The 14,739-nt window shown below is 31.9% G+C and overlaps 2 protein-coding genes across 4 annotated transcripts; both read left to right on the plus strand.

Annotated features, from left to right (window-relative positions):
* The first annotated feature begins 432 nt into the window (after nucleotides 1-432).
* LOC131956490 (putative cytochrome P450 12a5, mitochondrial) lies at nucleotides 433-6,168 on the plus strand. Its single transcript, XM_059320960.1, has 10 exons — nucleotides 433-512; nucleotides 1,001-1,205; nucleotides 1,816-2,038; nucleotides 2,356-2,537; nucleotides 2,987-3,185; nucleotides 3,409-3,583; nucleotides 4,520-4,686; nucleotides 4,827-4,908; nucleotides 5,301-5,507; nucleotides 5,606-6,168. The coding sequence occupies exons 2-10, from the start codon at nucleotides 1,019-1,021 to the stop codon at nucleotides 5,720-5,722; spliced, it is 1,539 nt and encodes a 512-aa protein (XP_059176943.1). The 5' UTR covers nucleotides 433-512; nucleotides 1,001-1,018; the 3' UTR covers nucleotides 5,723-6,168.
* Nucleotides 6,169-8,722: 2,554 nt separating this feature from the next.
* LOC131956492 (putative cytochrome P450 12a5, mitochondrial) lies at nucleotides 8,723-14,345 on the plus strand. Of its 3 annotated transcripts, XM_059320962.1 has the most exons (11): nucleotides 8,723-8,798; nucleotides 9,122-9,196; nucleotides 9,291-9,495; nucleotides 10,054-10,276; nucleotides 10,601-10,782; nucleotides 11,259-11,457; nucleotides 12,024-12,198; nucleotides 12,853-13,019; nucleotides 13,220-13,301; nucleotides 13,575-13,781; nucleotides 13,877-14,345. In XM_059320962.1, the coding sequence occupies exons 3-11, from the start codon at nucleotides 9,309-9,311 to the stop codon at nucleotides 13,991-13,993; spliced, it is 1,539 nt and encodes a 512-aa protein (XP_059176945.1). In that variant the 5' UTR covers nucleotides 8,723-8,798; nucleotides 9,122-9,196; nucleotides 9,291-9,308; the 3' UTR covers nucleotides 13,994-14,345. The 3 variants fall into 3 exon arrangements, with proteins under 3 accessions (XP_059176945.1, XP_059176946.1, XP_059176947.1); XM_059320963.1 differs by lacking the exon at nucleotides 9,122-9,196 and having other exon boundaries at nucleotides 8,725-8,798; XM_059320964.1 differs by lacking the exon at nucleotides 9,122-9,196 and having other exon boundaries at nucleotides 8,782-8,827.
* The last annotated feature ends 394 nt before the right edge of the window (nucleotides 14,346-14,739 follow it).

Consider the following 14,739-nt stretch of genomic DNA (forward strand, 5'->3'; position numbering starts at 1 on the left):
TAAACGGAAACATTGAAAGGATGGGACATAGGCCTGCTTATTAATCTTATTTAAACAGAATAGAAACTGATCCCAATCTAGCCCTAGTACTAAAGAGTAGCATAATCTCATAAACATATTAAACATATACATTTATCCTTAGTCTACCGTAAAATTATAATTAACCCAGACTTTAAGAAACGTGAATTTGTTAGCTATAAAGGATAAGTAAAGTTCCCTTTTCGAAGGTCCATGGAGCAGGGGGAGTATGTTTCTGTGCTGTCGGTATATGAAGGGATGGTGTTGTCATCAAAAAAACGACCTTTTCTTTACAGCAAGGTAAGGAAAACGATAGAGAAGAAAATGAACCCACATTTCAGATACGCCGCTACAAATCTAAATTTAGTCGAAGGTTAAGCCCCGTGCTTGATGGGGTCGACCCATACTTGTTACTGGTGCTAGCAGGGTACGGCTGTAATCTGGGTCAGCGGTAGACAGGCTCGCTGTAGGATTAAATGCTTCACGTCTATAAGGTAAGAACTGTTTTAAGCTGTTTGTTTTTGTAAGTAGACGTTAGTTAATTAAACCATAATATATCGGTGTGAAGACATTTTTAAAAAGATTTTTTCATCGAAACTTTAAATGATTGATCGAATGAAAATAAAAGATAAACTTAGAACGTGCTGGTATTATAGTTTTTATAAACAGTCTTTTACATAGAGTATAGAACAGTACTTTTAACACACCACATGGTCCAAATCGTAGCTGAAGTAGAGTTTCTCTGACCTTCGTATGTAAAGTTATAGTATTATTAGTACTTTGCCAATCTCTTCTTTATTTTCCAGTTAGCTATGTGGGATGAGGACCCTTTAATTTAAATTGAGATTTTCGACAAGTGATAAAGTGCTCTACCACTAATCCAGGGTGTCTCGCAGACGAGTTGTTAGTAGGAAAAAACTTTGTTTAACATATGATTTCAATACGGTTGTAATAGGTTTTTATTTTCAATATTTTATTTCAGCAAACATAGTCTAAAACAATGATGATAAGATATGCCATTGTTTCAAGGGTTATTCCAAACTTAATCAAAAACCAACCAATTAGATGGACGTCAGAGGCCAGTAGTGCCAACAAAGATGAGGTGAAACCTTTTGAAGAGATCCCAGGTCCTAAAGGACTTTACAATGTGCCCTTCATTGGATCTGTCCTGCATTTCAAGCCTTTCAGTAAACACATATACAATTCTTTTTTCTATGTACAATCATTGGCTTCACTATATATATATATATATATATATATATATATATATATATATATATATATATATATATATATATATATATATATATATATATATATATATATATATATATATATATATTGTATGTGTGTGTTTACTGAGCATGAATAACGTATGCTCTTTAGACATTTATTCTTACAAATTATGCAGACAGTGCTGTTTTAAATTATTGGAAAATTACAAGGATAAAATGGCACGCAGAAAAAAAAAATCAAACTATAAGTGTAAGTGGGTATTCAAAGATAGAACTAGTCATGAGCATTTTAAAAAGTTACGTTAAAGCTCATTTGGGACTGCGTTGGGCATCAGTTGATTGATTACGTGATTGCTAATATGTACGGTCGCGAGTAAGGGTCACGGGGTCCACAATGTAATTTAGCTTGTTTCGCATCGTAGATTGTTGGATGTCATTTTGTGAATGTCAGCCTTTTTAATGATGAGAGTTAACGAACATGATCTTAAATGCCCTATGTTATTTACAATTGACACCAATTATTTTTTTTAAATTAATACCACACGCTTTTATGACTGTTCAGGTAAATTTACACCTCAGACTACACACAAGCTCATAGACAGTTTACACGACAAGTACGGGCCTGTGGTTCGAGTTCAACTTGGAAGACAGAGTGTCCTGTTGGAAGATTTAAAAGACATTGAGACGGTCTTTAGGAATGAAGGCAAATATCCAAATAGACCAGGAATTGATATTTCTAAAATTTTCCTTGAAAGGAATGGATTTAAGCTAGGACTTAGCCAAATGTAATACTATTATTGACATCCTAACTATATAAATTGACATTTATTTCTATAACATTAAAATATATCAGCCCGATGGGATAGCTAAGTGTAAATATTTAGTAAAGTTTATCTGACGTCCTGAATCAATCTAGATCTTATATGTCCAAGAATAGACGGTGAAATTAATTCTGATTTTATATATAACAGAGCTTATCTTTTTCTGTGCATTGTTATGTCAATATCAATGCATGTTTCGTATTTATGTGTTAGACATGTATAGTCAACATGTACTTGGCAGCGACACATAGCAACGTTTCTTATTTATTCTCTGCAATCAGCCAAGGAGAAGAGTGGCATGCCCTGAGAACTCCAGTCAACAAAAGACTAATGAAGGCTGACTCGGCCTATCATTACCTGGTGCCACAGAACGCCGTAGCTGATGATTTTGTCAACATTTTGGCCACACAAAAGTTAACACCGGAGGAAATGAAAGATCTTTTCTTTCGTTTTGCATCTGAAAGTAAGTATTAGCTTTAACAATACACTGAAAGTATTTAAGTATTTTATTTTCAAACTTTAAGCTTATGATGATAGTTAGCTAGGATAGTTAATTTAATATTCAAATGTTACAGGGTCCCCACACTTTTTTTTTCTTATGGCAAAGTAAAACAATAATGATTTTGTATTGGATTTAGACGTTTGTATAAGAAAGACCAATCAACAGTCGGATTTTATTTATATTAAGTGGAGACAGAAATAAAAATGTTTTTTTATGAATCTATTTTTATGGTATTCGGCACGCTGACGATATTTTATTTATTTTGTTTAAACATTGAATTATATTTAGGTAAAGTATTACTAAAAGAATTTTGAACGTCCAAATATTTGTTTAGTTGTACTGCTTACCCATGTATAAAAATTAAAAGTAATAATTAAATTGTATCATAATCATTTATGAATTACACTCAGGTATAGCAGTTGTGACATTTAATACCAGACTGGGTTTCCTGGATCACTCGTGCGATATAGAATCTTTAGAGTTTCTTGAAGCAACTAAAAGAGCTTTCTCTATAATCTCTGATACTTTGAGTGGTAAAGAATTCTCCTATAAGTTTTACAAGAGCAAGACCTACCTGGAATTGGAGAGATCTTATTTTGCCATACAAAAGTAAGCGAACTTTTAAAAAATTATAATTTCTAAAACCTCTTGGTAATTTATTTGCATCATGTCATATGTAAAAAAAGATGTATATTTAATTTCCAGCCAAGTATATTTTATTTTTCTGGACATACTTTATAAATCCAAAGCAAAAAGTAATGAACTTGTCAAAATAATATTAAACGGTAATTTCAAAAATCTCGTTTTTAATCTGCAATATTATTTTCCCAAGAAATGCGAGGAAACATGCTTTGAAAGCACGTGAAACAATTGAACAGCAGCAGAAAGATGGAACATTGAATACAGAAGAACCAAACTTACTTCTCTCCCTTGCATCAGAAAAAGGTCTAGATAATGAAGACATCAGTAACTTACTGGACTCACTCTACATGGCTGGTACTGATTCTGTAAGTCTAAAAGATAATTATTAGTATCTTTTTTTTTCTAGAGATCGAAATGCGAATAAAGTTTTGGCAGTAAAATAAAAATGATAACACACAAAGACTAACCGCAAATTCACGTACTCGAAAACATTTAACTATCAATTGAAAACTTAATCTAATTGACGAAAAAAAAACTATATCCATCTACATAAAGTAAGGTTATTGTAACGATTTTTCAAAATCATAGAATGCTTATAAAAATATATAACAGTTGTTAATTTTTATTTGAACAGTTCCCTTGTACCATCATGGTACTTAAATCAATATAAAACTCTCAAAACGTTGCTGATCACACATAAAACAAAACGTAAACTCTTCAAAAACATTGCACACAGGAGGCACAAATGGAACTTGATAAAATGGTCATAAAAAACGAAATCCAGTTATATTGGGTGACCAAATGTAAATAGTGGTCGTTATTAATTTGTGGGGTATACTTTTCATGGCCACTGCAATCTACAGCTTGATAAAGATATAGAATGATTATAAAAATATATAATAGTTGTTAATTTTTAATTGAACAGTTCCCTTGTGCCATCATGGTACTTAAATCAATATAAAACTCTCAAAACGTTGCTGATCAAACATAAATCAAAACGTAAACTCTTCAAAACATTGCACACAGTAGGCCCAAATGGAACTTGATAAAATGATCACCAAAAAAAACCAAATCCAGTTATATTGGGTGACCAAATGTAAATAGTGGTCGTTATTAATTTGTGGGGTATACTTTTCATGGCCACTGCAATCTACAGCTTGATAAAGATATAGTTAAAAACTATATGTATGTGTTACGTCTCTTCACTCGGCAATAAAACATGGTATTATTTCAATTTGTGTAAAGACAGGTGTTTTTTTTTAAATAACAATATAGATGTTGAATTTTAACTGTTAAAACAGACAGCAAAGAACCTGCAAGTTTTCTTCTACAACTTGGCTAAAAATCCTGACAAACAGGAAATTCTTAGAAAAGAAATTCTGGAAGCTGTTGGAGAATCCGGATTTGTGGATGCTAAAGCCCTGTCAAAGATGTCCTACTTGAAGCATTGTCTAAAGGAATCTTTCAGGTAAATCATTGTTGTATTCAACGTCTTCTAGCTCACTGTCAAGTTGACATGGAAAGTTGTTGTTTATGGTCTATCATCAAAGAAAAACAGGCTAACTTCTACTTCGATACTTTTAAAGTTTTCTTTTTTTAACTCCACAGACTGAACAACCCAATCGCCACGGGTACTGTGAGAATTCTGCCGAAAAATAACGTAGCTAGCGGCTATAACATTCCTGCTGGGGTAACTATATTTTTCTGTAATTTAAAAAAAATAGTTTCTTATCCATCATAGATTTTAAAGTTGTATCAAACGTTATTTCTAATGAATTTCGTGTGGAAAGGATGCGTTAAAGCATTTTTATAATATTTAAACAAAAAAAAAGGTCCTCTCATGAAAGCAAGATCAAAATAAAACCCAGTCAATACATTAAATTGTTTATTTCATTTATATTAATGTGAGTATCTCAAACGACTTAACCATACATACCCCATCACTGCATCCCACAATAAAGGTTTCAACTGCTCTTTTTTGCCACTGATTTACGTATTACTTCTGTACACTATTATTGAATAAATTTCTCGCAGACTAGAATAATTATGTTTTTTATTGTATTTAAATATATTTTTTAAAAGACTGCAATTTTGATGAGCAACCCAAGAGCCGCCAAAAAATGCTTTGAAGACCCAGACAAGTTTATCCCAGAGAGATGGATGAGAGCAGACGATGGTCGTAAACAGGACAACACAAACAGCATGGCGGTTTTACCGTTTGGTCATGGGCCGCGTAACTGCATTGGCAGACGTTTTGCTGTTCAGGAAATTTATCTGGCAGCTTCTAAAGTGAGGTTTTATTACGATATTATCTAATAATAATTTAAAACTCCTTTCATAAAGCGTGTACGAATTTTGATTATGTTCCTATGTTTATTTGTTTACAGGTTCTCCAGAAGCTGAAGATAGAATTAGAACCCGAGTCCTGGAATACAGAATTTATCTACACGACATTCATTGACACGGAGAAACCAATCAGATTTAAGTTTACAAAGATTCAGTAGATAAATTTGGAATCTTTTTAGAGTGGTATTCCCTGGAACTTTGAAATAAAAAAGTTGTTTGAAATAACTTTGGAAAACAATATAGCTAAAAACATCTATAGTTTTAAATATTTTTATTGATGCATTAAATAAATTAAAAAATAATGTGATTTTCAAATCTATTAATTAACCACAGTGTAAATGTTATTAAAATTTTGAGTCACTGAAGAAGTTGGGATATAGTGACAATTCTCTCAATATGTCATATATCTGGCAGAAAATTTATTTTTATTTGTAAATGTGTACTCTAATAATCAATATTATGAATATTTAACCAATTTATACAAAGGATGTTTTAAAATGTAATACAAGATGTAAAAACAAGCTGTTTTAGAAATGTTTTTTAAATTCTTAAAAATATGTAAGTTGTGTTGGTCTCTCAGTCATTATGTGTCATATATATAAATAAAAATATAAACACAAACTATCTTTGAAAATAATTTTTAAATATCACTTATTGCCTAGAATCGATTGGGTTTAGTTGTTTATCATCTTTCAGTTATTGTATAGCATGTGGTAGTGGCTATTTCAAAAAGAATGTTGATTTCAATTTAATAAAACGTTACGTTTGCTTTTAAAATCCCACTTTTAAGAATGATTAAATGAATACCTTTACGCTTCGAGTTCAGAAACTACTTGTTCATTTCATCATCATTATTTCCCGTTCGAGCCCAACACACATGTGGCAGATGAAGGGATAGTGTGGTCAGAACTATACCCAGCTACCCTTGTTTCCCTAAAATAAGTTAGGCACCCATCAGAGTTGGGGGAACTCAGGGACATTCCACCGATTTCACCCAGGACAGTAAACTTGACAACACAAACAGCAGGGCGATCACACAATTTGGTCACAGTGCTATTTATATTTCACTTGTTTGCCTACTATTACATTTTATGTATGTATATATATATATATATATATATATATATATATATATATATATATATATATATATATATATACATAATTACATTTTGGCAAAAATTATTATTTTTTGGTTCTATATTATCCATTTCATAGATTTACTCAGTGTTGAGTGTTTAATTTGAGTGTTAATTATCACCATATATTTGTTTTAAAAGTATTAAATTAAAATGCATTGTGGTATCCTTTACAAATGCAAAGAATAAATGTGATATTTTTAAAAAATTGAAGATTTTAAAAATGCTTCTTAAATAATGAAAACGGGATGTAATAATCAAGTGTTCTTTACATATTGCAAATTTTTAATATTACTAGAAATAAATTTTAAAAGTGAAAAGATACTTGTGCGAAAAAAAAGTTGATTAGTTCTACCGCATGTTAAATATGATTGTTAACTTATTTTATGTGTTTTTTTATATTCCATGTTATAAAAGTTGAAATAATTTTACACATATTTCAGTTGATGTGATATATATTGTCAAAATATTAACTATGTCTGTACATATATCTGTTTTTTATCTTTACATTTTTAACTGGGAATTTTCTTATCACTTTTACCAGCACTGTGGTAATGATGATATTAACGTATTAAATGTTTCTACCAATAAAGCTACACATATACTGTTTTAATTATTTTATTAATTAAAAATTTAAATTTGATTTGCAAACAGTGTTCTTTTTAAAACAGGAGAATCAATTTTTGTTAATTTTATATCAGCATACCAGAACACATCATATTGGAAACAATGTTTGCAATAATTCATAGCATTATATTTATTCTGATATTATGTACTGAGTATGTATCCAAACTGAGTATAAGATTTTAAGTGTCTATAAAAAGCAAGCTATAAAGTAAAAAAGCTTTGGTATAAATTAATCCAACCAGTTCACCGCTCTATATAAATTCATCTATCATCTTTTTTGTGCATAAGACACATGTGTACGAAAATATAAACTAGAGAATTTCCGTTCACTTGTTTTAGAAGCTTTATTGCTTGAGGTTTTGGTCTCTGCATAAGGTTCGATTTGTTTACAAAATTAGGTTGCTGACCTTTTTGTCCAACTCACAACCTGAAGGACCAGTGTGATATATAGCAAACTCCACTATTTGGCGTGTTTTTTTCCTCTTCAAAATCTATTCAAACATCTAAGATACTCGCATTTAAGTCCCCTTGTTTTCACTAATACTTCAACAGCTGACTTTTAACCAGTATTAAAAATCTGCTTGTAACCTGCCTTGGCGACCTGTCAATGTTTTTGATACAGTTCGGCATAGGCGGATACTATAATGTATTATAAAACCGACACAGTTAAGTCCAAATGACTCTGTTACAAGGTTGCTTTGTTTTAAAAGTAAAGCTCCCTTTTCAAACCTGACGGTCTCTAGGGCAAGTGAAGTAGAGTTCACTTGTTTCTGTGACCTCGGCATATGAAGAGATAGTGGGGGCAGCCTTTACTTTCCGTAACGTGAGTTAGGTACCCATCAGAGTTGGGTGGACTCAGGGACGGTCTTCTGACTTAGCAGTCCAGCTCTCTACCGCTAGACCACTCCGTCCCTGCTTTGTTTTAAAGCTACTACTGATACTATTAGATATCCAACAGGATAAACTGAAATATTGGAAGGATGGGACATAGGCCTACTTATTAATCATAATTTAATTTAAACAGAATAGAAACTGATCCCAATCTAGCCCTACTACTAAAGAGTAGCATAATCTCATAAACATATACATTTATCCTTAGTCTACCGTAAAACTATAATTAAACCATACTTTAAGAAATGTGAATTTGTCAGCTATAAAGGATAAGTAAAGTTCCCTTTTCGAAGGTCCATGGAGCAGGGGGAGTATGTTTTTGTGCTGTCGGTATATGAAGGGATAGTGTTGTCATCAAAAAACGACCTTTTCTTTACAGCAAGGTAAGGAAAACGATAGAGAAGAAAATAAACCCACATTTCAGACACGCCGCTACAAATCTAAATTTAGTCGAACGTTAAGCTTCGTGCTTGATGGGGTCAACCCATACTTGTTACTGGTGCCAGCAGTGTACGGCTGTAATCTGGGTCAGCGATAGATAGACTCGCTGTAGGATTATATGCTTCACATCTATAAGGTATGAAATTTTGTTAGCTGTTTGTTTTTGTAAGTAGACGTTCGTTTTTTATTATTATAAAATATCAGTGTGAAGACATTTTTAAAACAGTTTTCTTAACGAAACTTTAATTGATTGATCTAATGAAGACAAAAGATTAACTTAAAACGAATTGGTATTATAGGTTTTGTAAACAGTCTTTTACATAGTGCAAAGAAAGTAGTATTTTTTTTTTCAAACCAGATGTTCCAAATCCTAGCTGAAGTAGAGTTTCTCTGATCTCCGTATATAAAGTGATAGTATGGTCAGCACTTTGCCCAGCCGTCTTTTATTTTCTATTTGAGGTATGTGAAATGAGGACCCATTAATTGAACCTGAGATTTTCTGCTAGTGATCCAGTGCTCTACCACTACACCAAGGTATCTAGCAGACGATTTGTTAGTAGGAATAAACTTTGTTTAACATTTGATTTCAATAAGATTGCAATAGGGTTTTTTTTTTATTTTATTTTAGTAAACATAGTCTAAAGCAATGATGAGAAGGTATGACATCGTTTCAAGGGTTATTCCAAACGTAATCAAAAGCCAACCAATTAGATGGACGTCAGTGGCCAGTAGTGCCAACAAAGATGAGGTGAAACCTTTTGAAGAGATCCCAGGTCCTAAAGGACTTTACAATATACCCTTCATTGGATCTGTTCTACATTTCAAGCCTTTCGGTAAGCGCTTACAACATTATTTTATTTTATTTTTATTTGTTGCCGGCACTATACAATCATTGGCTTCATATATATATATATATATATATATATATATATATATATATATATATATATATATATATATATATAATATTGTATATGTGTTGACTGAGCATGAATAAGGTTTGTTATTTAGACATTTATTCTTTTACAAATTATGCATACTGTGCTGTTTTAAATTATTGGAAAATTGCTATGAGTATCTAAATTATACGTATAAGTGGGAATTAAAGGTAGAAGAAGGCATCAGCATTTAGAAATGTGAAGTCAAAGCTGATTTGGGACTGAATCAGTTGATGAAGTGATTGCTGATATGTACGGTCACAGATTAGGGTCTCGGGGTCCACAATGTAATTTTGTTTGTTTCGCATCGTAGATTGTTGGATGTCATTTTGAGAACGTCAAGCTTTTTAATAATGATAGTTGAAGAATATGATCTTAAATGCCCTATGTTATTTACAATTGACACACAATATTTAAAAAAACTTGGTAGAACATACTTTTACGTTTGTTCAGGTCGATTTACACCCCAGACTACACACAAGCTTATAGACAGTTTACACGACAAGTACGGGCCTGTGGTTCGAGTCCAGCTTGGAGGGGAGACGGTACTGTTGGAGGATTTAAAAGACATTGAGACGGTCTTTAGGAATGAAGGCAAATATCCAAATAGACCTGGAATTGATATTTCTAAAATGTTCTTTGAGAGGAATGGATTTAAGCTAGGACTTAGCCAAATGTAATAATATATTGACTTTAATTACCTAACTAGTTAAATTAACATTTATTATTATAACATGAAAATGTTTCTGTTAATCGGGATAGCTAAGTGTAATTATTCAGTAAATTTTATCTGAGTTTCTGAATCAATCTTGATTGCATATGTGTGCGTGAATAGACTTGGTGAAATAAATTCTGAGTTTTTTATATACCAGAGCTTATCTTTCCCTGTGGATTGTTATGTCAATATCAATGCGTAATTCGTATGTATGTGTTATGAATTTATACCGTTGACCTTGACTGCGACACATAGCAACGTTTCTTATTTATTCTATGCCATCAGCCAAGGAGAAGAGTGGCATGCCCTGAGAACTCCAGTCAACAAAAGACTAATGAAAGCTGACTCGGCCCATCATTACCTGGTCCCACAGAACGCCGTAGCTGATGATTTTGTCAACATTTTGGCCACACAAAAGTTAACATCGGAAGAAATGAAAGATCTTTTCTTTCGTTTTGCATCTGAAAGTTAGTATTTGCTTCGACAATAAAAGTATACTCTGAATATATTTAAGAATTTTATTTTTAAACTTTTATCTTATGATTATAGTAAGGTATGATAGTTAATTTAATATTTAATCGTTACAGGCTCCCCACACTTTTTTTTCTAATGTCAAAGTAAAGCAATAATAATATTTTTTAATTTATAGGTTTGTAGAAGAAAAACAAATCAATACTCAGATTTTATTTATTTTAAGGGGAGACGGATAAAAAAATGGTTTTAATAATCTGACGATATTTAATTTATTTTTTATAGATTTTTTTATATTTTTTATAGGCTTTATATTTATATATTTTATTTACACATTGAATTAAATTGATGTATCGTATTATTAAAAGAAATTTGAACTTCCAAATACTTTTTAGTTGCACTGATTACCCATGTTTAGAAATGAAAAAGTAATAATAAAATTTTAGCATAATCATTTTCGAATTACATTCAGGTATCGCAGTGGTGACATTTAACACCAGACTGGGATTCCTGGATCACTCGTGCGATATAGAATCATCAGAGTTTCTTGAAGCAACTAAAAGAGTGTTCTCTATAATCGCTGATACTTTGAGTGGTAAAGAATTCTCCTATAAATTTTACAAGAGCAAGACCTACCTGGATTTGGAGAGATCTTATTTTGCCATACGAAAGTAAGTTGATGATAATTTCTAAAAACGCTCAGTAACATATTTGCCTCATGTTTTATCTAGAAAATCTTTTTTAATTATATTTAATCTATATATATAATTCTCCTCTTCGAGCCGTTAGAAAACAAGCTGCAAACGCTCTCCCTACCTCCCCACCCCTACATGGTTTTAGTGAGCTGTGTTCACTCTAAATGTTTACAAGCAGAGCCAACGATTTTAAACGTAGGGGGGGGGAGGGGGGGGGGAAGGAAAGGGGGGGGGGGTTATGGTCCTTAACGAGCTACTTATAGTGTTTTAAAGAAATATTTTCAGTGTCAGCGTTGGTACTGTCGAATTCACAAATTATGAATTATTGAAAATTAGAAACAACTAAATAGCGGCGTATGTTATGCCGCGGGCCGGCTCGTTATATTTAATTTCAAGTCAAGTTTATTTTATGTATCTCGGCATTATGAAGCCAAAGCAAAAAGTGATAAAGTTGTCAAAATAATATTAAATTATCAAAATAAAAATCATAAACGATAATTTAAAAAAAAAACGTTTTTAATCTGCAATATTATTTTCCCAAGAAATGCGAGGAAACATGCTTTAAAAGCACGTGAAATAATTGAACAGCAGCAGAAAGATGGAACACTGAATACAGAGGAACCAAACTTACTTCTCTCCCTTGCATCAGAGAAAGGTTTGGAGAATGAGGACATCAGTAATTTACTGGACTCACTCTACATGGCTGGTACTGACTCTGTAAGTCTAAAAATGTTATTATTAGTATTTATCTTTTTTTTTCCTAGAGATCGAAATAAGCAAAATATTTTGACCCTAGAATAAAAATAATAATACACAAAGCTTAACTAAAAACTCATTTATTCAAAAACAAGAAACCATCTATTGTAGGGTAAACTACGAAAACTAATTAAACCAATTTACATAATTTACTGTAATTTTAACGATTTACGAAATCATAGTATGATTATGAAAAAAAATGTAATAATAGTTGTTTTTTTTAATTTAATTTTTAATTGAACAGTTCTCTTGTGTCATCATGGTATGTTAATCAATATGAAACTCTCAAACCGTTGCTGATCACACATAAAGCACAATGTAAACTCCTCAAAAACTTTGCACACATTAGGCCCACATGTAAAATCATAAAATGGTAAAAAATACCAAACCAAATCCTGTTAAATTTGGGTGCCCAAATGTAAATAGTGGTCGTTATTCATTTGTAGGGTATACATTTCATGGCCATTGCAATCTACAGACCGACAAAGATATAGTTGAAGACGAAATGTATCGGTTACTTCGTTTCCCTCGGCAATATAACATGGTATTTCAGATTGTGTAAAGACTGGGTATTTTAAAGTAGAAATATAGATATCGATTTTTAACTGTTAACAGACAGCAAAGAACCTGCAAGTTTTCTTCTACAACTTGGCTAAAAACCCAGACAAACAGGAAATTCTTAGAAAAGAAATTCTGGAAGCTGTTGGAGAATCCGGTGTTGTGGATGCTAAAGCCCTGTCAAAAATGTCCTACCTGAAGCATTGTCTAAAGGAATCTTTCAGGTAGATCATTGTTGTAATCAACATCCGCGTGTAAACGTTAACTTTACCCTTTTGTTGGAGACAAGAATGACGGGATCTCACTACTGCTAGATCACTGTCGATATGCCTTGGAGAGTTCTTGTTGATGGTCTATCATCATAGAACAAAAGCCTAACTTCTAAGACGATACTTTTTAAAGTTTTTCTTTTTTAATTCAACAGATTGAACTACCCAACCCTCACGGGTACTTTGAGAATTCTGCCGAAAGATATCGTAGCTAGTGGCTATAACATTCCTGCTGGGGTAATTTTATTTTTCTGTTAATTTTTTTTATATTCTTCCCCTTCATAGATTTTAAAGCTGTATCAAAAGTTATTTCTAATGCTGGTGGAAAAAAAACGTTATAGCATTTTTTTAAATATTGAAACACATTTTCAATAAATTTGAGTCTCTCAATCGACTCGACCTTATATACCAAATCACTGCCACCCTCAATATAGGTTTCACGGGCTCTATTTTTTTGCCACTGATTAAAGTCTTACTTCTGCACGCTATTATTGAATCAATTTCTCACAGACAAGAATAATCATGTGCAACCAAAGAGCCGCCAAGAAATGCTTTGAAGACCCAGACAAGTTTATCCCAGAAAGATGGATGAGAGCAGACGATGGTCGTAAACAGGACAACACAAACAGCATGGCGGTTATTCCGTTTGGTCACGGACCGCGGAATTGTATCGGCAGACGTTTTGCTGTTCAGGAGATTTATTTGGCGGCTGCTAAAGTGAGATTTTATTACGATATTATCTAAAAATAATTAAAAACTCCATTTAAAAAGCGTATAAGAATTTTGATTATGTCCCTATGTTTTTTATAAAGGTTCTCCAGAAACTACATATAGAAATAGAACCCGAATCATGGAACACAGAATTTATCTACACGACATTTATTGACACGGAGAAACCAATCAGATTTAAGTTTACAAAGATTCAGTAGATAAATTTGGAATCTTTTTAGAGTGGTATAACCTGAAACTTTGAAATTAAAAAGTTGTTTGAAAGAACGTTGAAAAAAATATCTAAAAACACTTAAAATTTAAAAATAGTTTGATGATGCATTTAAAATGTTTAAAAAATAATACGAGTTTTAAATCTCTTAATTAGCCACTGTATACATGTTCATAAAAGCGTGGGTCGCTGAAGAAGTTGGGTTAATTAATGGCAAATCTCTCACTATGTCATATATCTGGAAGAAAATTTGTTTTTATTTGTAAATGTGTACTCTAATAATCAATATTATGAATATTTAACCTATTTATACAAATGATGTTTTAAATGTAATACAAGATGTAAACACAAGCTGTTAAGAAATATTTTTTTAATTCTTAAAAATTTGTAATATGTGTTGGTCTATCAGTCATTATGTTTCATATATACAAATAAAAAATGTAAAAAAAAACAACTCTCTTTGAAAATATATTTTATTGCCTTAAATCGATTTAGTTTAATGATTTATCCTCTTTCAGTTTGTGTATAACATGCGGCAGTGGTTGTTTAACAAAAATGTTTATTTCAATTTTATAAAACGTTACTTTTGCTTTAATTTTCCCACTTTTCAGAAAGATTAGTTGAATATCTGGATCCTTCGAGTTCAGACAATACTCGTTCATTTCATCATGATCATCTCCTGTTCGTGCGCAAGACACATGGGCAGATGAATGGATAGTGTGGTCAGCACTATGC

Source organism: Physella acuta, unplaced genomic scaffold (assembly GCF_028476545.2).
Source record: "Physella acuta isolate Inbredline_101_S28 unplaced genomic scaffold, ASM2847654v3 ptg001156l, whole genome shotgun sequence".
In the NCBI taxonomy this organism is placed as follows: domain Eukaryota; kingdom Metazoa; phylum Mollusca; class Gastropoda; family Physidae; genus Physella; species Physella acuta.